Genomic DNA, 19431 nt, shown 5'->3' with positions numbered 1-19431 from the left:
ATGAGCTACCCTAACCCTACCCGTCACTGGGGTTAATACCATTTATGAGTTTCCCCGACCATCCTAGGAAAAAAACATCGCTCCCCAGATGTAGATCTACATTTTGCTTCGTTTCGCTCAGACATTTAATGCTAGGACTAGGACTAGCTTAAGCCGTGTGTGTTTTAAAGCATGACTTTAGGAATAAACAGACCAAAATTCTCAAAAGCTTTATTTTCATGAACAATCAGACAAGTATTATTTTGTTAATTTGACATAGGCTGGAAAATGTAAACTGTCTTTACAAAAAAAAAAAAAAAAAAAAAATTGAAAGATGTGGATTAAGGGAATCCCTTTAGGATAGGTATTTCTTTCCAAGTGTAAAACAAACTGCAAAAGCTACAATTTAATGTAATTAAATGGGATAAATAATTTTTTTGAATAGAGCAGAATATTAGACACACTTCGGATAATTTTTATTTTTTTTAAATTAGCCTCACGCACATATTTAGACTCACGTCTGGCCAGTGTGTAACCAATCATAACTGATTTACTAAATAAATGTGAAGGTACAATTTTTTAGGTAAATAGTAGACAAATTAAACCCAAGTCTTAAATCTACACAACTTGGCATTGACTTCAAAATTTGTTTACAGGAGTTACACAATAATCGAATCTTCTGAAAATATTGTCCTTAAAATTACAGACATATTAATAAGAATATGTAGAGCAATAGAGGATCTGTCAGTCTATATTGTCTCTCCTCGAGTGTGAACATTTACTGTCCTTTTGTTTGAGAATCCAGTGAGAAACACAAGACGTTCTTTCATCCTTTACTCCACCCCTTTCATGAACTCCAGGAACTCTGCAAGAGAAGGAGAGGGGATCATGGCACAGGGACAGCCATGGACTGGCATCACACTGGCTTAAAGCAACACAAATACCACCGCCTGTATTTATTAAAATCATTTTCACTAAATGTTCATGGCCTCCAGAATATTTTGTTGTATGTCTGAAGCTGCAATATATCAAAAGAAAGAACAAACCCTCTACAACAACAAAAATCTATCATCACTTGAACGTAAGTTTCATAAAAAAACATTTTGGACTGAACAGAAAGTTGAGAAAATCACGCTTTTTTTATGCAAATGTATGTATAATAATTTGCAAAAACAAATAATTCAAAATCTATCAGACAACAAAAAAAAAATATTTTGTGCAATTCACAAAATATATATATCATATATCAAGTTGTGAGGAGAATTTGAAGCATCAAGAAAAATGAAGTGAAAATGAATGAGTCTCTATGGACCCCTATTGGATAGATGTGGTCATTGCACTTTAATTCCTTAACTATAAGAAAAACTGTTTTTCGACTAACCACCAGATGGTAGTATTCTATCCCTAACACATAGAGCAATGTCCAAAAACTGTTTAGATTTTATTATCATCATTATTTAAGTGTTTTTTTCTTTAAAAAAAAAATAATTTTTCATGTGCAATTTATGGCCTAGTTATGTAATTGTGCAGTAAATAGGTAGAAAACTTAAAAAATTCCAAAAAACACAGCATAAATGATTGGTTTAGAAGTGAATTTAAAAAATGATATATAGTTTTCCATATAAAAATGTATATTTCCTTATGCAATCACTCTTTAAAAGTCTGGGGTCAAAATGACCCCAAACTCCTTAAGTGTTGTCCTTTTTTTAACAGTGATTATGTGTTAAAAGACTACAAACATGTGCATAAGCAATGCTTCTATCGCTTGTTTCTGCTTCTTCTTCGCCTGTGTTTTCTGAGCAGGAGATTCTGTACTCTTTCAGAAGATGTGTATTAGCGTTTCCCTACCCATGATGCTCTGGGGACGCCACACCAGCTACTCCATACTGACCAGTGCCTTCTTGTACATCTCAAACTAACAAACCAATTCAGGAGTGAACTTGAGTAAAAGACAACAATAAAACATGCTTACCATCATAATCGATTTTTCCATCATTGTTTTTGTCTCCGTCCCTCATCAGTTCCTCAATGTCATCTTCAGTGATGGTTTCACCTGTACCTTCCAGCATCAGCTTCAGTTCATCGAGATCAATGTACCCGTCTGTGTTCCTGTCCAGACACCATCACAAACCATCAGGAACCACTAAACCCACCACAGGTGAGGGATCTGACTTCAGTTTAAGGACACACATACTTATCAAACATGCGGAAGAGTTCTGCCAGTTCTTCTTCTGACTTTCCTTTGCTGTCGTCTTTCATGCATCTCACCATCATGACCAAAAACTCCTCAAAGTCCACCGTCCCACTGCCTGCAAACATGCTCCATCGTTTCAGCACATGCTCACTTCAGACAGTATATGACTTTTTATTTTTGATATGTTTTATATTCCCCCTCAAGAATATTACTACATATTGATCAGTTAAATAAATGGATATGTGTTGATACTGATTATTTTATTACAATTTTAACAATAGTGATTATTTTTTAATGGGTATGTCATTTTTAAAAATAATGAACATTTTTGGAAAATAATAGACAAATCACTACTACATGACACATACTTGCCATTAATAACAAATGTATCACAAAAGCAAAATTGAGAACAATTCAATTAAAATGTGTCCCAATAGGTGTAAAAAAAAAATAAAAAAAATATTGTGATTAAGATATGATTGCAAAATTGACTTGTATGAGATCTTGTTTCTTTATATTATAACATGATATATCACATGAGCAAGAGAACTGTTTTCACAAAAATTAGCACAATTGCAAACGTGATATTGATTTTACGCAAACTTTCAATAAACAAAATGTATTTTTGAAAACAGTCTCAACATTATTTATTGTAGTTGTAGTTGTAGCTTCTGTGCCACCTCTGCAATGCAAAAGGATACGTTTTGTTGTTAGTGATTTCATTTGATTGGTAACAGCTCTATTGATTGTCTTATTTTTTCTAATTGTATTTCTTGTTTAAGACATTTCTCAAGCAGTTAATGGGGATTTTTTTTAGATGAATTTGAAGAGGCCTGGTGTGGTCTTAGTCTTGACTCTGTCTTGCCCTGCCTTGGTCTCTTATTGGTCTTTCTTGGTCACAACACACACTGGTCTTGGTCTTGACTTGGTCTCGGTCTCGGTAGACTTGACTAAAACACTTGTTGCCATTTCTGGTTACTTATTCTGGATTGTTCTAGACTTTACCATCCTCATCCACCTCGTCAATCATCTCCTGGAGTTCTTCCGGCGTGGGGTTCTGGCCCAGCATCCTCATTACCTTTCCGAGCTCCTTAGTGCTAATACAGCCATCTTCAGCGTCCTGAATGAAAATATCAAATGCTGCGCGGAACTCTACAAAACACAAACACAGAACTTAAGCAGTCAGTTAAGCTTTTGTGTACAGTATAGTTTCTCTGTCATGAACAACTTAATGAAATCCCAGCTTGAATGTTCTGGGAACATTATCATGAAGTTCTAATAATGTTTTCAGCGGGTAGTTTTATTTTGGTTCCCAGAATGTTCTCCTAAAAGGAACACAGCAAAAACTCCAGTGTTAAAGTTAATGAGATAATTAAGTGAATAATTGAGTATTATTAAAGACACGTGATGTTAACAAGCAGAAACACTGAAGGAGAAAATCACTATTTTTATGTCACCATTATGGTGATCAGCGTGTGCTTTAGTTGGGCTTGCCCTTACATTTTTAACTTTATATTTTGTTTGACTGTTGTAACTGAGTTATAACTGCCAGATAAGCAAAGAGAAAAGATGATCTGAAGTTGTTGGTCATGTTTTGACATAATCATAATTTTACCTGATTCACAAAACTAATTTAGAGCCTAATCTCTGACTTACATTTATATTGTCGATTGCAGCATCACAGTGATTTTATAGCATAAGAGCCAGAATTTTCAATATAGACCATTTCAAAAGATGTAAACAACACTGGTCCAGAAGCACTTCCTGTTTCAGTTTTTTAACACTACATAAAAGCTGGGATAAAATAAAACCAACAGAACATTTAAAATTGAATCAAAAAGTTAAACAAACATCTTTAAGATGTTTTCTTTACATGTGAAATAAAGAAAACAGCTACAAACTGAAACAGGAAGTGTTTCTGGACCAGTGTTGTTTACATCTTTTGAAATGGTCTATATTCAAAAGGATTTCTTAAAAGTTGTTATGATAAAATAATAAAAAAAAATTGTGTAGGGACAAACAGACATCAAGCATGAGTGTATGAATCTCAACAATGGTGACAAATGAAATATTAAATTAGGAAAAGGACAGTTCAGATCATAATTTATTCATACTGCAATGCATGATGGGAGCCATGAATGAGCTTTAATTGGTGGCACCCAGAATGCACTGCAACATTGTCACCATTGTTGAGATTCACAGGCTGAATCTTGATGTCTGTGTGACTTAATAAAAAAATCCAAAAATTTTGAACAGAAATATTATTAATATTTAGGATTCTATAGAAAATGCTACAAATTGTATGCTGTAGTCACCAGGCCGCTGTAATCAACAAGGTACCTAACTATCTAAATTGTAGTCCTCTGTTGTAAGTAACTTTGGTTAAAAGTATATGCTAAATGTAAATGATGTTTAGTGATTCAAATGATGATTACGACTAAACATAACCATCACAACCTGAACACCATTCTCTTTGTTCATGTGACAGTTACAACTCAATTATAACAGCCAAACAAAATCTAAAGTTTATAATTTAAGGGTCAAGAGCCCAACTAAAGCAAACACTGATCACCATAATGGTGACTTAAAATGAGATTTTCTCCATTAGTGAATCTGCTTGTTGACATCAGGTGTCTTCAATAATGGTCAATCATCACACAATTAATAACATAATTATCTAATCAATTTTAACACTCTTCGGTGATCATTTAACACTCATATTTGGACACTTTAACTCTTTGAGTGTGGAGTCAAATAAACTCCCAGGAGAGTTAATTTAACACTGGAGTTTTGCTCTGTAGGATAACACACGTCACATTACAAGAACGTTTTATAAAATACATTCCGTCATCTCAGGCCTCAATGATATCCTCAAAACATTTTGCAAACATTGATTTGATAATGTTCTTCCTTTGTTATTTTGAAACAAAATTTTTTTATGCCAGTCTGAGAACAAATGCCATACCATTTTTCTGCTCATCAGTGAGCTGCTCTACCTGTTGAAGATATCAATGGATCAATAATTATGACAAAGTCAAAACATAATGTACACTACACAAATAAACACAAACATGCATCCACACAGATATTACAGTCAGTGGACTTTGGTAAGTGGATTTGTGTGGTTTTGCGAAAAACAATAAATTAAAAATTATATTATTTAAAAGGCTTCTAATCAAATAAAAAATATACCACAACAACAGATAAAGCTTCCTGCCCTCTTCTAATATAAGGCTGTGTCCTCGGAAAATTATTTTGTTTTATTTGACAATTTATGCTTCAAAAAGACGGTCAATAATGTACCATCTCTGCAAACTCATAGAAAATAACCAAAACAAGGTTTTTATTTAGTACAGTGTCTAGATTAACCAATAAACAGACCTGAATGTCTAGGTTACTAATGTAACTCCTGTTCCCTGAAAGAGGGAAAGAGACGTAACATCAGTAACTGACGCCTGAGATCCCTTATTTCCTCTTCGAGTGTTAACATGTTAACCGCCGCGTAAAGACGTCAGACTTCAGTACATGGATATGACATACAGTGAGTTTCAAACACCGTTGTTTTCTCCATATTTAAATCTTGTTTTTGAAACCCCCCCCTGAAAAATAGGCGAATCTCCACATAACGCCGACTGTGGCGCAACAGTCGGGATCATTAGTATGGACGCCTCCAAAACTTTGCACAGCCGAATCATCAGAAGTTCTGCAGGTGAAGAGACAAGCGAGGATCATGGGGAAAATGGCCGATCATGGAGACAAATGTTATGTTCCAGCTGTGCAGGGGACTTTTCATACTCTTTCCACAGAAAAGAAATGTCAACAGGCGTGGTTGATGTTTATCTATAATCGGATATCGCAACAGTTTAATGTGCGACTCTGCCCATTTCACCACGGACTTATTTTCTAACCTGGGACAATATCAATCAGGCTTCTCTCAGCGTCTCATACTGAAGAAGGGGGAATTCCAACTATATTCCCGCAAGCGGTAAATAGTGATTTTATTAACAATAATTGACACTGTGTTATCTGGATCCAGCGCAATTAGTACAGTAACGATAGCAAATTCCAAGTAACGAGGATACATAACTAAATAGCAGTGTTGTAGTACTCGAGACTCGGACTCGTCTCGGACTCGGTCTCGAGGCCATATTTTAATGGTCTTGGTCTTGTCATGGACTCGTGTCCATTTGGACTCGGAATTGACTCGTACTCAAACATTTTTTTTTTTAGGACTCGGACTTATTCCCGAGTCCACTCGAGTTCAATTCAAAATATTTTTCATGATTATTAATGTATGTAAATAAAATATTTCTTTAAATTGATTGACACGCCCAGTGATTGGTGATTTTCTAGTGCGCAACTGCGCATGACAAATTGTAATAAAATTACGTTTAACACCACCTACTATGTGGCCTTTTTACCCTAAACTGATCATATTTTTAAAACTCTAAGTAAATTCAGTAAAATAAAAAAAGGATTTCTCTAAGTAAATAAAAGTAAATTAGGTAATCAACCCTCACTGGTCTCGGTCTCGACTCGGACTCGACCGTCTCTGGTCTCGGACTCGACTCGGACTCGACTCTCTATGGACTCGGTCTCGACTCGGACTCGACTCTCTCTGGTCTCGGTGTCGACTCGGACTCGAGTGCGGTGGTCTCGACTACAACACTGCTAAATAGGCTAGTATGACAAAGTATTTAGGTTAATATTTCTTGCCTGTGTTGTCATATAAATCTACAAAATAATACCGTAGATACATATGTAAATTCCCTCTTGTCAAATAATTTTACTCTCGTCTATTTCATCAACACATCAGGGCCTAACGTTAGTTTAGTTGCTCACAGATAAGTTGAAGCTATGTTTATTTGACAAGGCATCAAACGTTAGTCCATTTGTTTTACTGAGCCCGCAGTGAAACAGCCAATCAGAGCAGAACTCCTCATTACTATTCATGACGCTTCCAAATAAGGTAAAAACAGACCATTTCATTCTAGGGACGATTTCTAGAGTTGAAAATGGACCTGTAAAACCATATCTGGATATTTTAAATGCCCTTAAATAAGCCACATGTCATCAATGTAGATTTCAGAGACAAAATTTAAATTTTATTTTTAACACATTCTAGGGCACCTTTAATTTAAGTCAAGTCAAGTCAAGTCACATTTATTTATATAGCGCTATTCACAATACAGATTGTATCAAAGCAGCTTCACACTGATAACATAAATAATAATTAAATAATTAAAATAATTTAAGTTAATGATTAAGTCAGAAGTTAGACCACTTTTTAAAAGCAACCTATTTATTATTTCTCTTTCTTTGAAAACATAACTGTGATCTCTTCTTGCATCAATAGAAAGTGTATTACGATAATATAAATGATGTTTCAAGTGGCCAACCAAAGGGAACACCAATCACCATAATGGTGAGTTCAAACAAAAACATTTTAGGAAAATTAACATTAAATTTATGAAGTCCGTTTATGTGATGTTCTCTCAAATTTGTCAGTTGTATTCACAATTCAACATTCAAGATGACTTTGGGAAATTTGGGAAATGAGTGAAAAGTCTAGTCTATCGCCCCACCTCAAAATCCTATTTTCGCTTGATAAAATGTCTCTCAATCCAGTTAATTTGAACTTAGGTTTTCTGAGTAACTATGTGATTAATACAAATGACTAGATTTTTACTAGTTAAGACATTAAAGGGATAGTTCACCCAAAAATGTCATCATTTACTTACCATCAAGTTGATCTGCTCGGTTACAAACATTCTTCCGAATATCTTCCTTTGTGTTAAGCAGAACATAGACATGTTTACAGGTTTGAACAACTTAAGGGTGAGTAAATGAGAGAACTTTCATTTTTGGGTGAACTATACCTTTAAGTACAAGTTAACTAACTGAAGAACAACTGTTGGATTTTACAGTGTACAGATGAAGGTACATCAGAGTTAAAAATAACAAACCGCACATAAAGGACATGATATGAGGTGGCCCAACAATGGATGTGTAATCCAGCAAGGCTAACTCATGAGACAGCTGCTTAACTTAGAGTTACTGTGGGATATAACACACACCACCTGACTGATCTGACACATAAACCTGTATCAGGATGTTATTCCCAGACTCACAGTCTCATGTATATCTCAGACCGAGATCAGTGGAGATAACCTAGTGCTCCTCACACTCACACACAAGCACACACACAGGGTGTGTTTTTCATGTTTTATGAGGACATTCCATAGACATAATGATTTTATATGATTCATATAACACTCTCTCTCACACACACACACACACACACACACAAAATTCTGGAATCTGACTGAGTGTTTTATCTTAAGCGTCTGCTTTTCCAGCATGCGGACACACATGCACGGCTGAGCAAAGCATGCCAAAATTAGCCGCGGGAGGAAGGCGGTGCTCCATGTGTAGTCATGAACGAGAGTATCTCTGGCCTCTCCTATCTAACTCTGATAATGCTCAAGAGTCAAGGTATTTTAAGCTGTTTTTTTTAAGCTTACGGCATTATGTTGGCTGCTTGAGTGATGCCTAATTTATGCACATTATAATATGATTCCCAGTCATCTTTGCTGCAATAGAAAATATAATATGGTGTTTTATTTTGAGCATTAATATGTAGTTGTATATCAATGATATCATCAAGATATAATTGAGTCACTTTGTCTATGAATCAATAATGTGTTTATGAAGCCTTATGATGAGTATGTTTTCATGTAATAAACATTTATGGCTATGCATGGTTACATTTAAATGGTGGCGTGCATTACAACACACAATCAACACCAAATGTCATGTGTTACAATAGGGTAATATATGATGGCCCTCTTAAGTGCATCAGTGTACATTTACTTTAAAATTGAAACATATTTAGATTTAAGTTTAGCATGTTTAGGATGATAATATATTTTTTAAGTGTCATTAATGTAAAAAACTAAATCAACCATTCTATCTCAAATTGTGTGATGACAATTTAATTCAAAAATCGACAGACAACACAAAGTAAAAGATTAATCTGAAAGGTACATTCATACTATGACAGACAGACAGGCAATTGTGATTAATTAATTTAACTCAATTAGCTATAGGGTTTAATGAAAAGCAGAGATTTCTGAAAGCATCAAGACAACATATGAAATACCACACTCTATTCATTAAAAGTATAAGTATTTTGAATGCTTAAAGTATTGCAAGACTAACACTATAGGATGTCTAGATTTAATGCATTGTTTTACATGTTGTTTTACTCAATCCAAGAAAGTTCTATGAAAAACGGCATAGACTCACCGCTGCTTTGTAGATATCGTTCATTGTGAGGCGATCAGATGAAGTGGCACTAGTGCAGGACACAGAGCTTTATAGCAGGAGAACAGGACAGCCCGTTCCCCCTGTCCCTCCGAGTATGGGATGGCCCATCACAGTCACTCCATCATGATTACACACCAATAAATTTTGATTACAAAAAGTATGTTTTGAATATTTAAAAATCACAACTTCTTCAGAAAATTACGAAACTTGGTGACTTTTATGGCATTGGGTATGTAAACACAGAAAAATTGAGGTCATGATCTGAGCATGCTAAGTGGTCTCAAAAAAAATTGTCACACTTGTGGTCTTTGGTCAAAAATGACCCCATAGGAAATGAATGGGAAATTGTAAAAAAAAAAAAAAGAAAAAAAATTGTGAATATTTGTTTTTTGTCATTTTTTTATAAGAAATAGTTTTTGAGATTGTTTCAACTATATATACAAATCCACCAACAACAACAACAACAAAAATGTGTTCATAAACAGCTGGGGAATTCACATGCCTCTCCATAGAGAGCTGTACATGCCATCTAGTGGTTACACCACGATTCTTTTTCTCTATACTGTAACCAGATGGTGCTAATTTTCTTCAAAAAATATTTTTTTTCTGAAGGCCTAGACTCTATATTAAACTAAAATACTGCATTAATATTTTTTTGAAGAAAATAATATATATACAGAAAATAATATATATTTTTCTATGGCAAAAATAAACCATAAATATTGCATAAATATTAATAAGTTCATTTAAATTGTCTCAAAATACTAAATTAAAAAGAATAAATATTATAGAACAAAAATAAATTGCATTGGTTTTACTGGGATGGAGAAAGTTTCATTTTTAGGTGTCCGGTCACTTTTGACCGGGAAGATGACAAGTGTGACTCCGAAACGAAGAGCACCTGAGGGTTAAACAGATATAGTCATGATAGGGGTTCAGCCAAGAACGGAAGGGTAGATAACTGATGATGTGCCATCCAGTTAGTTAAGACATACATACACTTGAGATGTGTTTAAGAAACAACATGGTGTCAGAAGTTAGAACACAATCAATAAAGGAGGAGAATAGAAGAGGAAGGATTTCGACAGCCAGACCCACTGATCTTCAATGGCAACATCGCAGAAAACTGGGGAACAATTCGAACTGGAATTCGGTATATTTATCGCCACCGCCCACAGCGAAAAACCTAAAACTAAAGCCTACTACATACTCCTCAATCTTGCAGGACCATAGGCGATTGAAAGAGAGCGTTCCTTAAAAAATCAAGAGCCCAACTAAAGCACACACTAATCACCATAATGGTGACATCAAACCAAACTAATATTTTCAATAAATCATCAACATCTTAACCTCTGTTAATTCTCAATAAAACTTCTGTAGACGTCTGACCGAAATAAAGTCAACCTGGTTAGCAGTGTTGGGAGTCGTTAACTACAAGTAGCGACGCTACTAACTTAACTACATTTTTCAGTAGCTTGGCAGTAGCTCAGTTGCTTTTTAAACAGTGTAGCTTTTACAGTAGCTAACTACTTTTTGCAGCAAGTAGCGGTGTAGCGCGAGCAAAAGCTACATTGCGTTTGTCGAGCCTGCACGAATCAGCGCGATGCTAGGATATTCTTCTTCTTTTTAGATTAAAAACTCATTTTTTTGCCAGTACCGCCACCTGTTGTTTAATCACGCATCTTGCAGCTAACGGTTCACTGACGTGCAGAAGTGGGTTGACACACCCATGTTATGATTATATAGCAAGACGTGACGGCAGATTTGAAGGATGGAGAATAAATCACCGTTAACGTTAACGTTAATCACCCATGGTCTTATTTGTCCAAGTTCAATCAGTATTATTGAGAAAATGTTCTACATGCAATTTACGTTGGATGTATATTTTGTTCTTGCAATGTTGTCGGCTATTTGTTGCACTTTTGCCAAACAGTCTGAGATATTTGAGTGTTGCGTGTAATAAAACAATACTCTATGAAATCATAATTGTATTGCATTATTTTAAACACTAAATATTTGAATTAAAACATTCATCAGACACTTGTTCAGTTATTTATAATATACGTTGTTCAAAAAGCAAAAGTAGTTTCAATGTAGCTAGCTACTTTTTGATAGTACCTTGTAGGGGGCGGTAATACTCCTAAGCGGTGAGCAGCCGGTAACAAGAAGTAGTCGAAGGAGAACGTCCTCGTCTCAGTTCTCGCGCATGCGCCCATAAGGAAGTAATAGAATAGTTGAATAAAGTCGTTATTTATGTTTTTTCGCACAAAAAGTAGTCTCGTCGCTTGATAAACTTATAATTGAGCCGCTGTAGGCACATGGAATATTTAAACCTTTTCTTTAATGACTTTATGGGCCGTCAAGAGCCAGTCCCTTAGGCACTCTATGTAGGACTGATCCAGCTCTCAGATTCAATCAAAAATATCTTTATTTGTGTTCCGAAGACGAACGAAGGTCTTACGGGGTTGGTACAGCATGGGGGTGAGTAATTAATGACTTAATTTTCATTTTTGGGTGAACTAACCCTTTAATTAGTTAATGCCATGATGGGCTGAGAGGTAGTCTCAACGCAGGGACCATTTGGCCATTTGCATCAGTGTCATGGCAGTGTCATTTTACAATGCTACTGTTGTTCAATTCAATTCAGTTTTATTTGTATAGCACTTTTCACTATACACATTGTTTCAAAGCAGCTTTAGAGAAAATGCATTTTGGTGGAGTCCACATTATGGTGGTTGATTTTCGTAAATTTTCGTTGTGATTTTCGTAAAGCTTTGCTCTCAGCATCATGACCCCTACCTCGTGGTCATTACATGGCATGGGAAATTCTGTGACCATTGAAGATTCAGGTGGAACACAATATAAAAGAAACTCCAGGTTTGTGAATAAATTCTTCAGTGAGAATGAAAATGATGATTTAGAGACAAAACCAGTCAAATCAGGAACAGAAAACACATGATCAGATGATTTCTGATAAAATGCCAACCCAGAGTGAGCCACTAGGTGGTGGGGTTGTTCCTCAATCCTCAAATGAGACCACAGAGACAAATCACACTGACAGAGATTTAGGCTGGATCCGAAATGGCATACATCCCTACAATATCGTAGGTGAAAAACAGTATGTGACAAAATACGTATATCTGAATTCACAGTACTCATTTAACATACCTATGACCATACATTCCATGGGCACTTTACAATCCCATGAGGCCACGGGGGAGGATTTGTGAATGGCAGTGAATGTGAAAGTGACGTAACTGATGCTGTAGGTCACATGATAAAGACAACATGGCAAATACGTCCGGATTACATTCTTACTACACACACTCATTCTGTATAGTGTATATACAGTATATTACTTTTTTAGTGGTCAAGAAGTAATCATTTATTCAAAATAAGTACCTACTCAAGACTGTTCACGGTTGCAGCCTTTGACTTTATGATTGAGTGATCATGTTGAGGAAATGGAGATGTTGTGCTATACATATTTCACAAGGTATATTTAAAATAGCCTATATCTAAAATCAATATTTTATGAGGTTAAGAGTTAGTTGTTTATCTAGCATGGGGGAAAAAACCCAAAGAAAGTTTCTGTTCTGAGTTAACGCTTGAATGTATCTCACCTCATCAGGAGAGCAATGGCATGACCACCAGAGCTGGGTTCGGCAGCACCGGCCAACGTACAGCTAGAGGACCATGACTACATCTGACTTATGTCCAAAATAATCAGTTCAAATTAAGTGTACAAACAAATAACACTGTTGTTAATTGTTTTTTCACTAGCCTGTCAGATTTTTATCTGAGCAAGCAAGCAAGAGAGAGAGAGAGAGAGAGAGAGAGAGAGAGACTTTTTTTTTTTACTTTTAAACACACTTTAATATACAAGAAAAACTAACAAAAACAAAACATTTATCCAATAAAAAATAAATAAAAATTAAAGCTGCAAGCAGCGATGGCCGGGCCCTCGCACCTGTAGCACGTCGGGGTCTGAGGCGGCCGCGTTGCATTTTCTGCAGCTCAGCCAGTGCGGCTGTGCATTTGCTACGCTGCTTCGTTAAAGGTCACTTCCTGTTGCCACTAGGTGGCGCTATGACTGTGGGTGAATGTCGGCATGTAGATTTGTTCAGGGCGGGACTCTTGTCAAATGTGTAAAATTTCGTGCAGATCTGGGCATTTAAAGCCAAGTTACTACAACTTCCTGTTCCATGGCGAATCATTGACGCCACGGACACGCCCATCGGCGAAAATGCGCAGATAGCACAACTTTACATCATAAATGCCTTTAGAAGGCACAACAGAAATTTGAAGCCGATCCGACTAAATCCCTAGGAGGAGTTCGTTAAAGTACGGAGTGTGTTAATCGTCCCAAATCGGTCGCCAAATTCAAAATGGCGGACTTCCTGTCGAGTTTAGGGTATGAGTTCTTGAGGCTTTTTTGTGCGTCTTGAAATGATGCACATCCCCACCAAATTTCGTGCATGTAGGTTGAACGTGGACGAGGGGCTAATTTTTTGCAATTTTCTAGGTGGCGCTAAGGAGCCATTTTGCCACGCCCATCCGTGAAACCCACAAAATACGAAATTTTTCACCAGTCCTGACATGCGTGCCAAATTTGGTGAGTTTTTGAGCATGTTGCGGCCCCGAAAATGGCGCTTACTTTGCAGAAAAAAAAAATAAAAAAATAAAATAAAATAAATAACCCTAACAGTTTCAATAGGGTCCTCGCACTGTTAGTGCTCGGGCCCTAAAAATATCACCAATTAAAAACCAAATTCCCTGATTCACTTATAGTCACCAGAACTGCTCCAACACCCCATCTCCATTCAAAATAAGAGATATTATTGGTGTTCCGATAATAGTTATATTCAATGACCACTCTTGACTTCACCAAAGACTTAAAAAGAGACACCATGCTTACATCCTCTCCAGCATTTTTACACTGATGCGTCTTAAAAATTGCTAGTTTAGCTTGCCCTATTAAAAAATTGGCAAGTGTACACTGTTGTTGCCAAGACTTCCTGTATCGGCAGCCCAATATAAATAGACTATTGGTAAACGAAAAACCCAATTTTACAATGATTTCACCCAACAATTCAAACAATGAACAAAGTCACTCACTTTGACACTCACAAGACATATGAAAAACAGTGTCAATTGCATTGCAAAAAGGACATATCGGTAAAACAGTCTCATTAAGCTTTGAAATAAAAGAATTTGAGGCAATAATACAATGCACTGAAGGTCTCCACTTCTCTTAGAGATAGGTACAATAATCTCCACGATGGATAGAAAGCACAGTCCTCCGTTTAGTGTCCAGTCTTTGTTTCAATTGCTTCACACTTCACACATATATGATATAACATTTTTTTCTCAATACCAAAAAAAAAAAACAAATCCCCATAACCTTTCAATAAGTTTGTTAAGTTTGTATCAAGAGAGAATCAGAGAGAGAGAGAGAGAGAGAGAGAGAGAGAGATTGAAACTGCAGCGTAATGAAAGAAATCTGAAACATACCACAATAAAAAAATAATAATAATGGGGCAGTGTCCACAAACAGACCAAGATATGGTCTTGTTCCATGTACAAGACCACAAACAGGGTTTTTAGAATGTGTTTAGAAAATGTTTATAGACCAACATAATCAGCACACCGGATTGGATTGGATAAATAGATGATGATTCTCCACTGAGCTCAGTGTGTCAATCTGGAAACATAACTTTGTTTTCACAATGGAATGGAGAAAGAAAGTTTGGGAATTTTCTACAACATAATTACTGGGACATGTGGAATGTCTTTTTAAATTATTTTTAATTTACTTTGTACTCTTAGTCAAGTCAAGTCACATTTACACTGGGAATGTTTGCTGCGGTCCAAGAGAGCGTGACTGTTCCCGGTGCCCCAGCAGCGTTGGTCTGGTTACACACTCAACTTGATTTCATCGAACCCTTGTGTATTTGCATGGATCTTACATCATCACAAACATGCACGGCACATGACAGAAAACAGAATGTGGGCCAATATATTGTTTTTGATTAATTTGGTGCTATTTTGAGTAAATGACACTTGGGTTTACTGTGTGTCGCGTGAAGGCAGCTTTCCTCTGAGGACTCTTTTGAAGAGACACTAGATTGACGTTAATTTGCTGCCTTGATTGCACTCGTTATGTGCGAATACACTGCAGGCTCATTCTTGATTCTTGACTCTCTAAATACATCGTAATCATCTAAAATGCATGCACAGGTTACTTTGCTTTCTGAAAGAGTGTGCACTCGAGTCCAAGTTGCTTTCACATTCACGCAAATCACGGCACAGTTCGAGTGCAACTGAACTCAGACCACCTCCTTCAGGTAGTCTCGGGTTCGGTACCTCAGTTTTATTTTGCTTGAAAATCAGATTCATCACCCCAGTATGGAGATGAAGCTGGTCATAGGGTCAGTGCGGAGAACTTGTCTGGTTCTTGTGGTATTTGCTGAGGATCAGTGTCTTGAGGAATGGTGTTTATTCTCTTCTAAGAGGTCTTTCTGTATGCAATTATACTTTCCTTCCACAAAATACGACATACCTCTATGGTTTGCAGTCTTGGCTCAATTGAGCCTACATGAGAGTAAATAATAGGGGTGCACGATTCAGAAAATGTCACGATTCGATTCGATACCGATTTTTTTGTCTCGAGATTCGATTCAAAATCGATTTTCGATTCAAAAACGATTCTCGATTCAAAAAACGATTCGCAGGTCTACATAAATGTAGTTTCCTTTTTCCTACGTGATTGATTGCAGTAGACATAATTTAAAAGAAAAGTTTGATATTACTTTATATGTCTTCATACAAAAATAAAAACTTTTGCAACTAAAAAGTGCGAAGTGCCAAGCTTTGGCCAGCTTTTAAATACATTTAATTCAAGTTTAAAATAAAACTGGTAACACTTTACAATAAGGTTCATTATTTAACATTAGTTAATGTATTTACTAACATGCACTAACCATGAGCAATACATTTGTTACTGCATTTGTTCATCTTTGTTAATGTTAGTTCATGAAAATACAGCTGTTCATTGTTTGTTCATGTTAGTTCAGGGTGCATTAACTAATGTTAACAAGATTTTAATCAAGTATTAGTAAATGTTGAAAATAACATTAACAAAGATTAACAAATGCTGTATATGTGCTACTCATTATTAGTTCATATTAACTAATGTAGTTAACTAATGTTAACTAACGAACCTTATTGTAAAGTGTTACCATAAAACTTAAATAAAAAGCTTTTACATTTAGCTTTAAAGTGCTATAGTCAGATCAAACAAACAATTATGCTAAATGTGGTTTAAGGAGTAGGCCTACTTCAGCTACCAGGTTGACTGTTGAAATGTGAACTCGACTGGGCACATTGAACTTCCTAAAAATATATACTAATTTCATAGAACCCTTGCGAAAATATTTTAAATAGATTTAAAAAAAGCCACCGCTACTGGTAACATCTATGGTTAGATTGATTTGTTTAGTGTTTAGTTTAGTTTGTCCAGTGAAGTCGTTCATAGGCGCGTAATTTGCGGGTATCTCCAGTTAACTAGCAGAGCATTCATTTAGTTCGCTATTAAATAAGAGACCTGTTGTTTTTGAAATCAAGCTGAGCGCTCGTGTCCGCTGCAATCAGTGTCATGGATACAGTGTTCTCTGTGGCTCACGCAGTCTTCTCTCGGACGCGCGCTTCAATCTATCGCCGTTGTGGAGACTCCGGTGAAATCACAAAATAAAATGCACACAAACGTGATGAACATATTCGGTTTTGATGAGAGAGAGAGAAAACTATACGAGTGCGGTTTAGAACCCGTAACCTCTGACACGCTTGGCAAAAGATCTACAGAACTCAAACAGATCTGCGGATCGATGCATTTATACGGGTTGAGCAGAGTGGCTGCACAGTTTGACCAGCGGGCGGCAAGAACTTGCAATGACTATTTATCAGACCGGCCCTCGCAGCCTCGAAACCATAGAAACACTACCGGACCACCGGTAAAAGTCCCGACTTACCCGATTGCCACTCCGCCCCTGCACGCCATTAAAAAATATAGCCTATGAATCGATTTTTGGAATTCTATGAATCGATTCTGAATCGGTAAAGATTGAATCGCGATTCAAATGTGAATCGATTTTTTTGCACACCCCTAGTAAATAATGATCTGAGATATCATCGCCCTGCTGCAGAATTTCACCGTCATCAACATCAATTCCATGTGACAATATTTGATATAAAGTATGATTATGACAATGAGTGAGTCTTGTATTTAAATATTATTTTGTATGACTTAAGTTTGGGTCAATGTGTTCTTTCCATGCTATACTTCCTACTTAGGCATGTGCTTTAGTTATTTAAAGTATTTGATGAGTAGATGGCCTTACTTTATTTCCTGTGAATTCAATGTAACATTGGCAGTTACCTAGTATCTGATTTGGCATTGTTTATTGTAAACTAAAACTCTGTATTTCTCACACACATACAGACACGTACAATGCCAGCTTGGTTGTGAAATAAAGACTTCCATACCTACGATGACTAGACAGGACCTGTTCTTACTGACAGCCCCATTGGCTTCAAGCTAGCTACCAAAGCATTCCCCCTTCGTCCTTTTCATGGTCCTTCAAGCCAGAGCTCATTGATGATCAGTGGATCTGTCTAGTCACCTCCTAACCTCATTATCTCAGCATCGTCTTTTTTTAAGGTTTGTATTAATTTTGATATGCCACTAAAGAGCAGAATAAGACAGGGAATTAAAGAATGCGTTGTAGTTATGTTGTGTTGACCTACTGTTATGCACTTTTACAAGTTGGTGCTCTAAAATCCCAGAGGTTTATCATGGGAATTTACATTCATTCCAGGGATCATTCATTCCATTCCAGGCTAACCTTATGTTGGCCATCAATGATACAGAAACACTGGATAATGAAACTGAAACACTGGCCAATGTTGGAGGTTTCACATCTATATGCCTGGCGGCCAATCTTCAGAGTGAAGCACGAGTGGATCAGTGATGGTTTGAGCTCCAATATCATGACAATCCTGATTGTATTTGATGGACACGACACTGCCGAGGACTACCAAACCCTTCTGGAGGATCATGAGCACCTGATGCTCAAACCGCATGATCATGCACCAACACACACAGCAAGACTTGTGACAGAAGGGTTTGATGAAGATGAAAGTGACGTTGAACATGCACAGTCACCAGATCTGAATATTATCGAGGTGTTTTGGAGGAGCGAGTCCACCAGCATCATATAGTGACCTGGACACTGTTCTGGAAGAGGAACGGCTCATAATCCCTCTGGTCACTGTGAAGGACTTCTATCTGTCAATTGGTGCAAAATGAGGCCCTCACCATACTAACAAATTATTGTGTTGTAAAACCAGGTGTTTCAGTTTCATTGTCCAACCCCTGTATATTACCATAGTATCCCTACCGTTATGATCAGCTGTTCTTCCATCTCGGCTGAACTTTCTAAGTTGTCATGGAAAGGATCAAAAGCTTCTTGGTTGGTTCTTATAAGCCAAAGTCCTCTTCCCCAGGAGCAGTGGAGACACTCAAAATCTTCACCCTTATTTCATGTGACTAGACAGCGCAGGAACAAACGAACCGCTCAGCTCTAAAGGGTAAAGCTGAAGCTGTGATGCATCCGCTTCCGTATTTATACCCAGATGCAAATCCCGCACACCAGTGTGCATTGGCTCAAATAGTTTACACTCGAAGGTGATTGGGATATCCCATTACGTCAGTCATTCCGACGTAACGTCGAATGTGACTGACTGAAAGGGTATGAAGACCGGAAGCATGCTTTTATTAGAGCACTTCACTTTACAGACGATGACTAACAGAAACATCAGCCTTCCTTCCTAGACTGTAATCACCAGCACATCTCATTCAGAGCACAACA

The 19431-nt window shown here is 36.8% G+C and overlaps 1 protein-coding gene across 2 annotated transcripts in view; it reads right to left on the bottom strand.

Annotated features, from left to right (window-relative positions):
• Nucleotides 1-194: 194 nt before the first annotated feature.
• The window catches only part of tnnc1a (troponin C type 1a (slow)), a 37895-nt gene continuing 18658 nt past the window's right edge, over nucleotides 195-19431 (bottom strand). Inside the window, exons 1-6 of one of the 2 annotated variants that reach the window (XM_039671318.2) lie at nucleotides 9482-9617; nucleotides 5139-5169; nucleotides 3179-3325; nucleotides 2174-2288; nucleotides 1952-2088; nucleotides 195-844 (exon numbers count right to left, since the gene is read on the bottom strand). In XM_039671318.2, coding sequence (XP_039527252.1) covers nucleotides 813-844; nucleotides 1952-2088; nucleotides 2174-2288; nucleotides 3179-3325; nucleotides 5139-5169; nucleotides 9482-9505 — 486 coding nt within the window. In that variant the 5' untranslated portion in view covers nucleotides 9506-9617 and the 3' untranslated portion in view covers nucleotides 195-812. Of the gene's footprint in view, nucleotides 845-1951; nucleotides 2089-2173; nucleotides 2289-3178; nucleotides 3326-5138; nucleotides 5170-9481; nucleotides 9618-19431 lie in introns of those variants that run through there. The other variant, XM_039671317.2, reaches the window with a different exon arrangement.

Source organism: Pimephales promelas, chromosome 20, assembly GCF_988280905.1.
Source record: "Pimephales promelas chromosome 20, fPimPro1.hap1.1, whole genome shotgun sequence".
NCBI lineage: Eukaryota > Metazoa > Chordata > Actinopteri > Cypriniformes > Leuciscidae > Pimephales > Pimephales promelas.
This window is presented reverse-complemented; position numbering and strand designations above follow the sequence as displayed.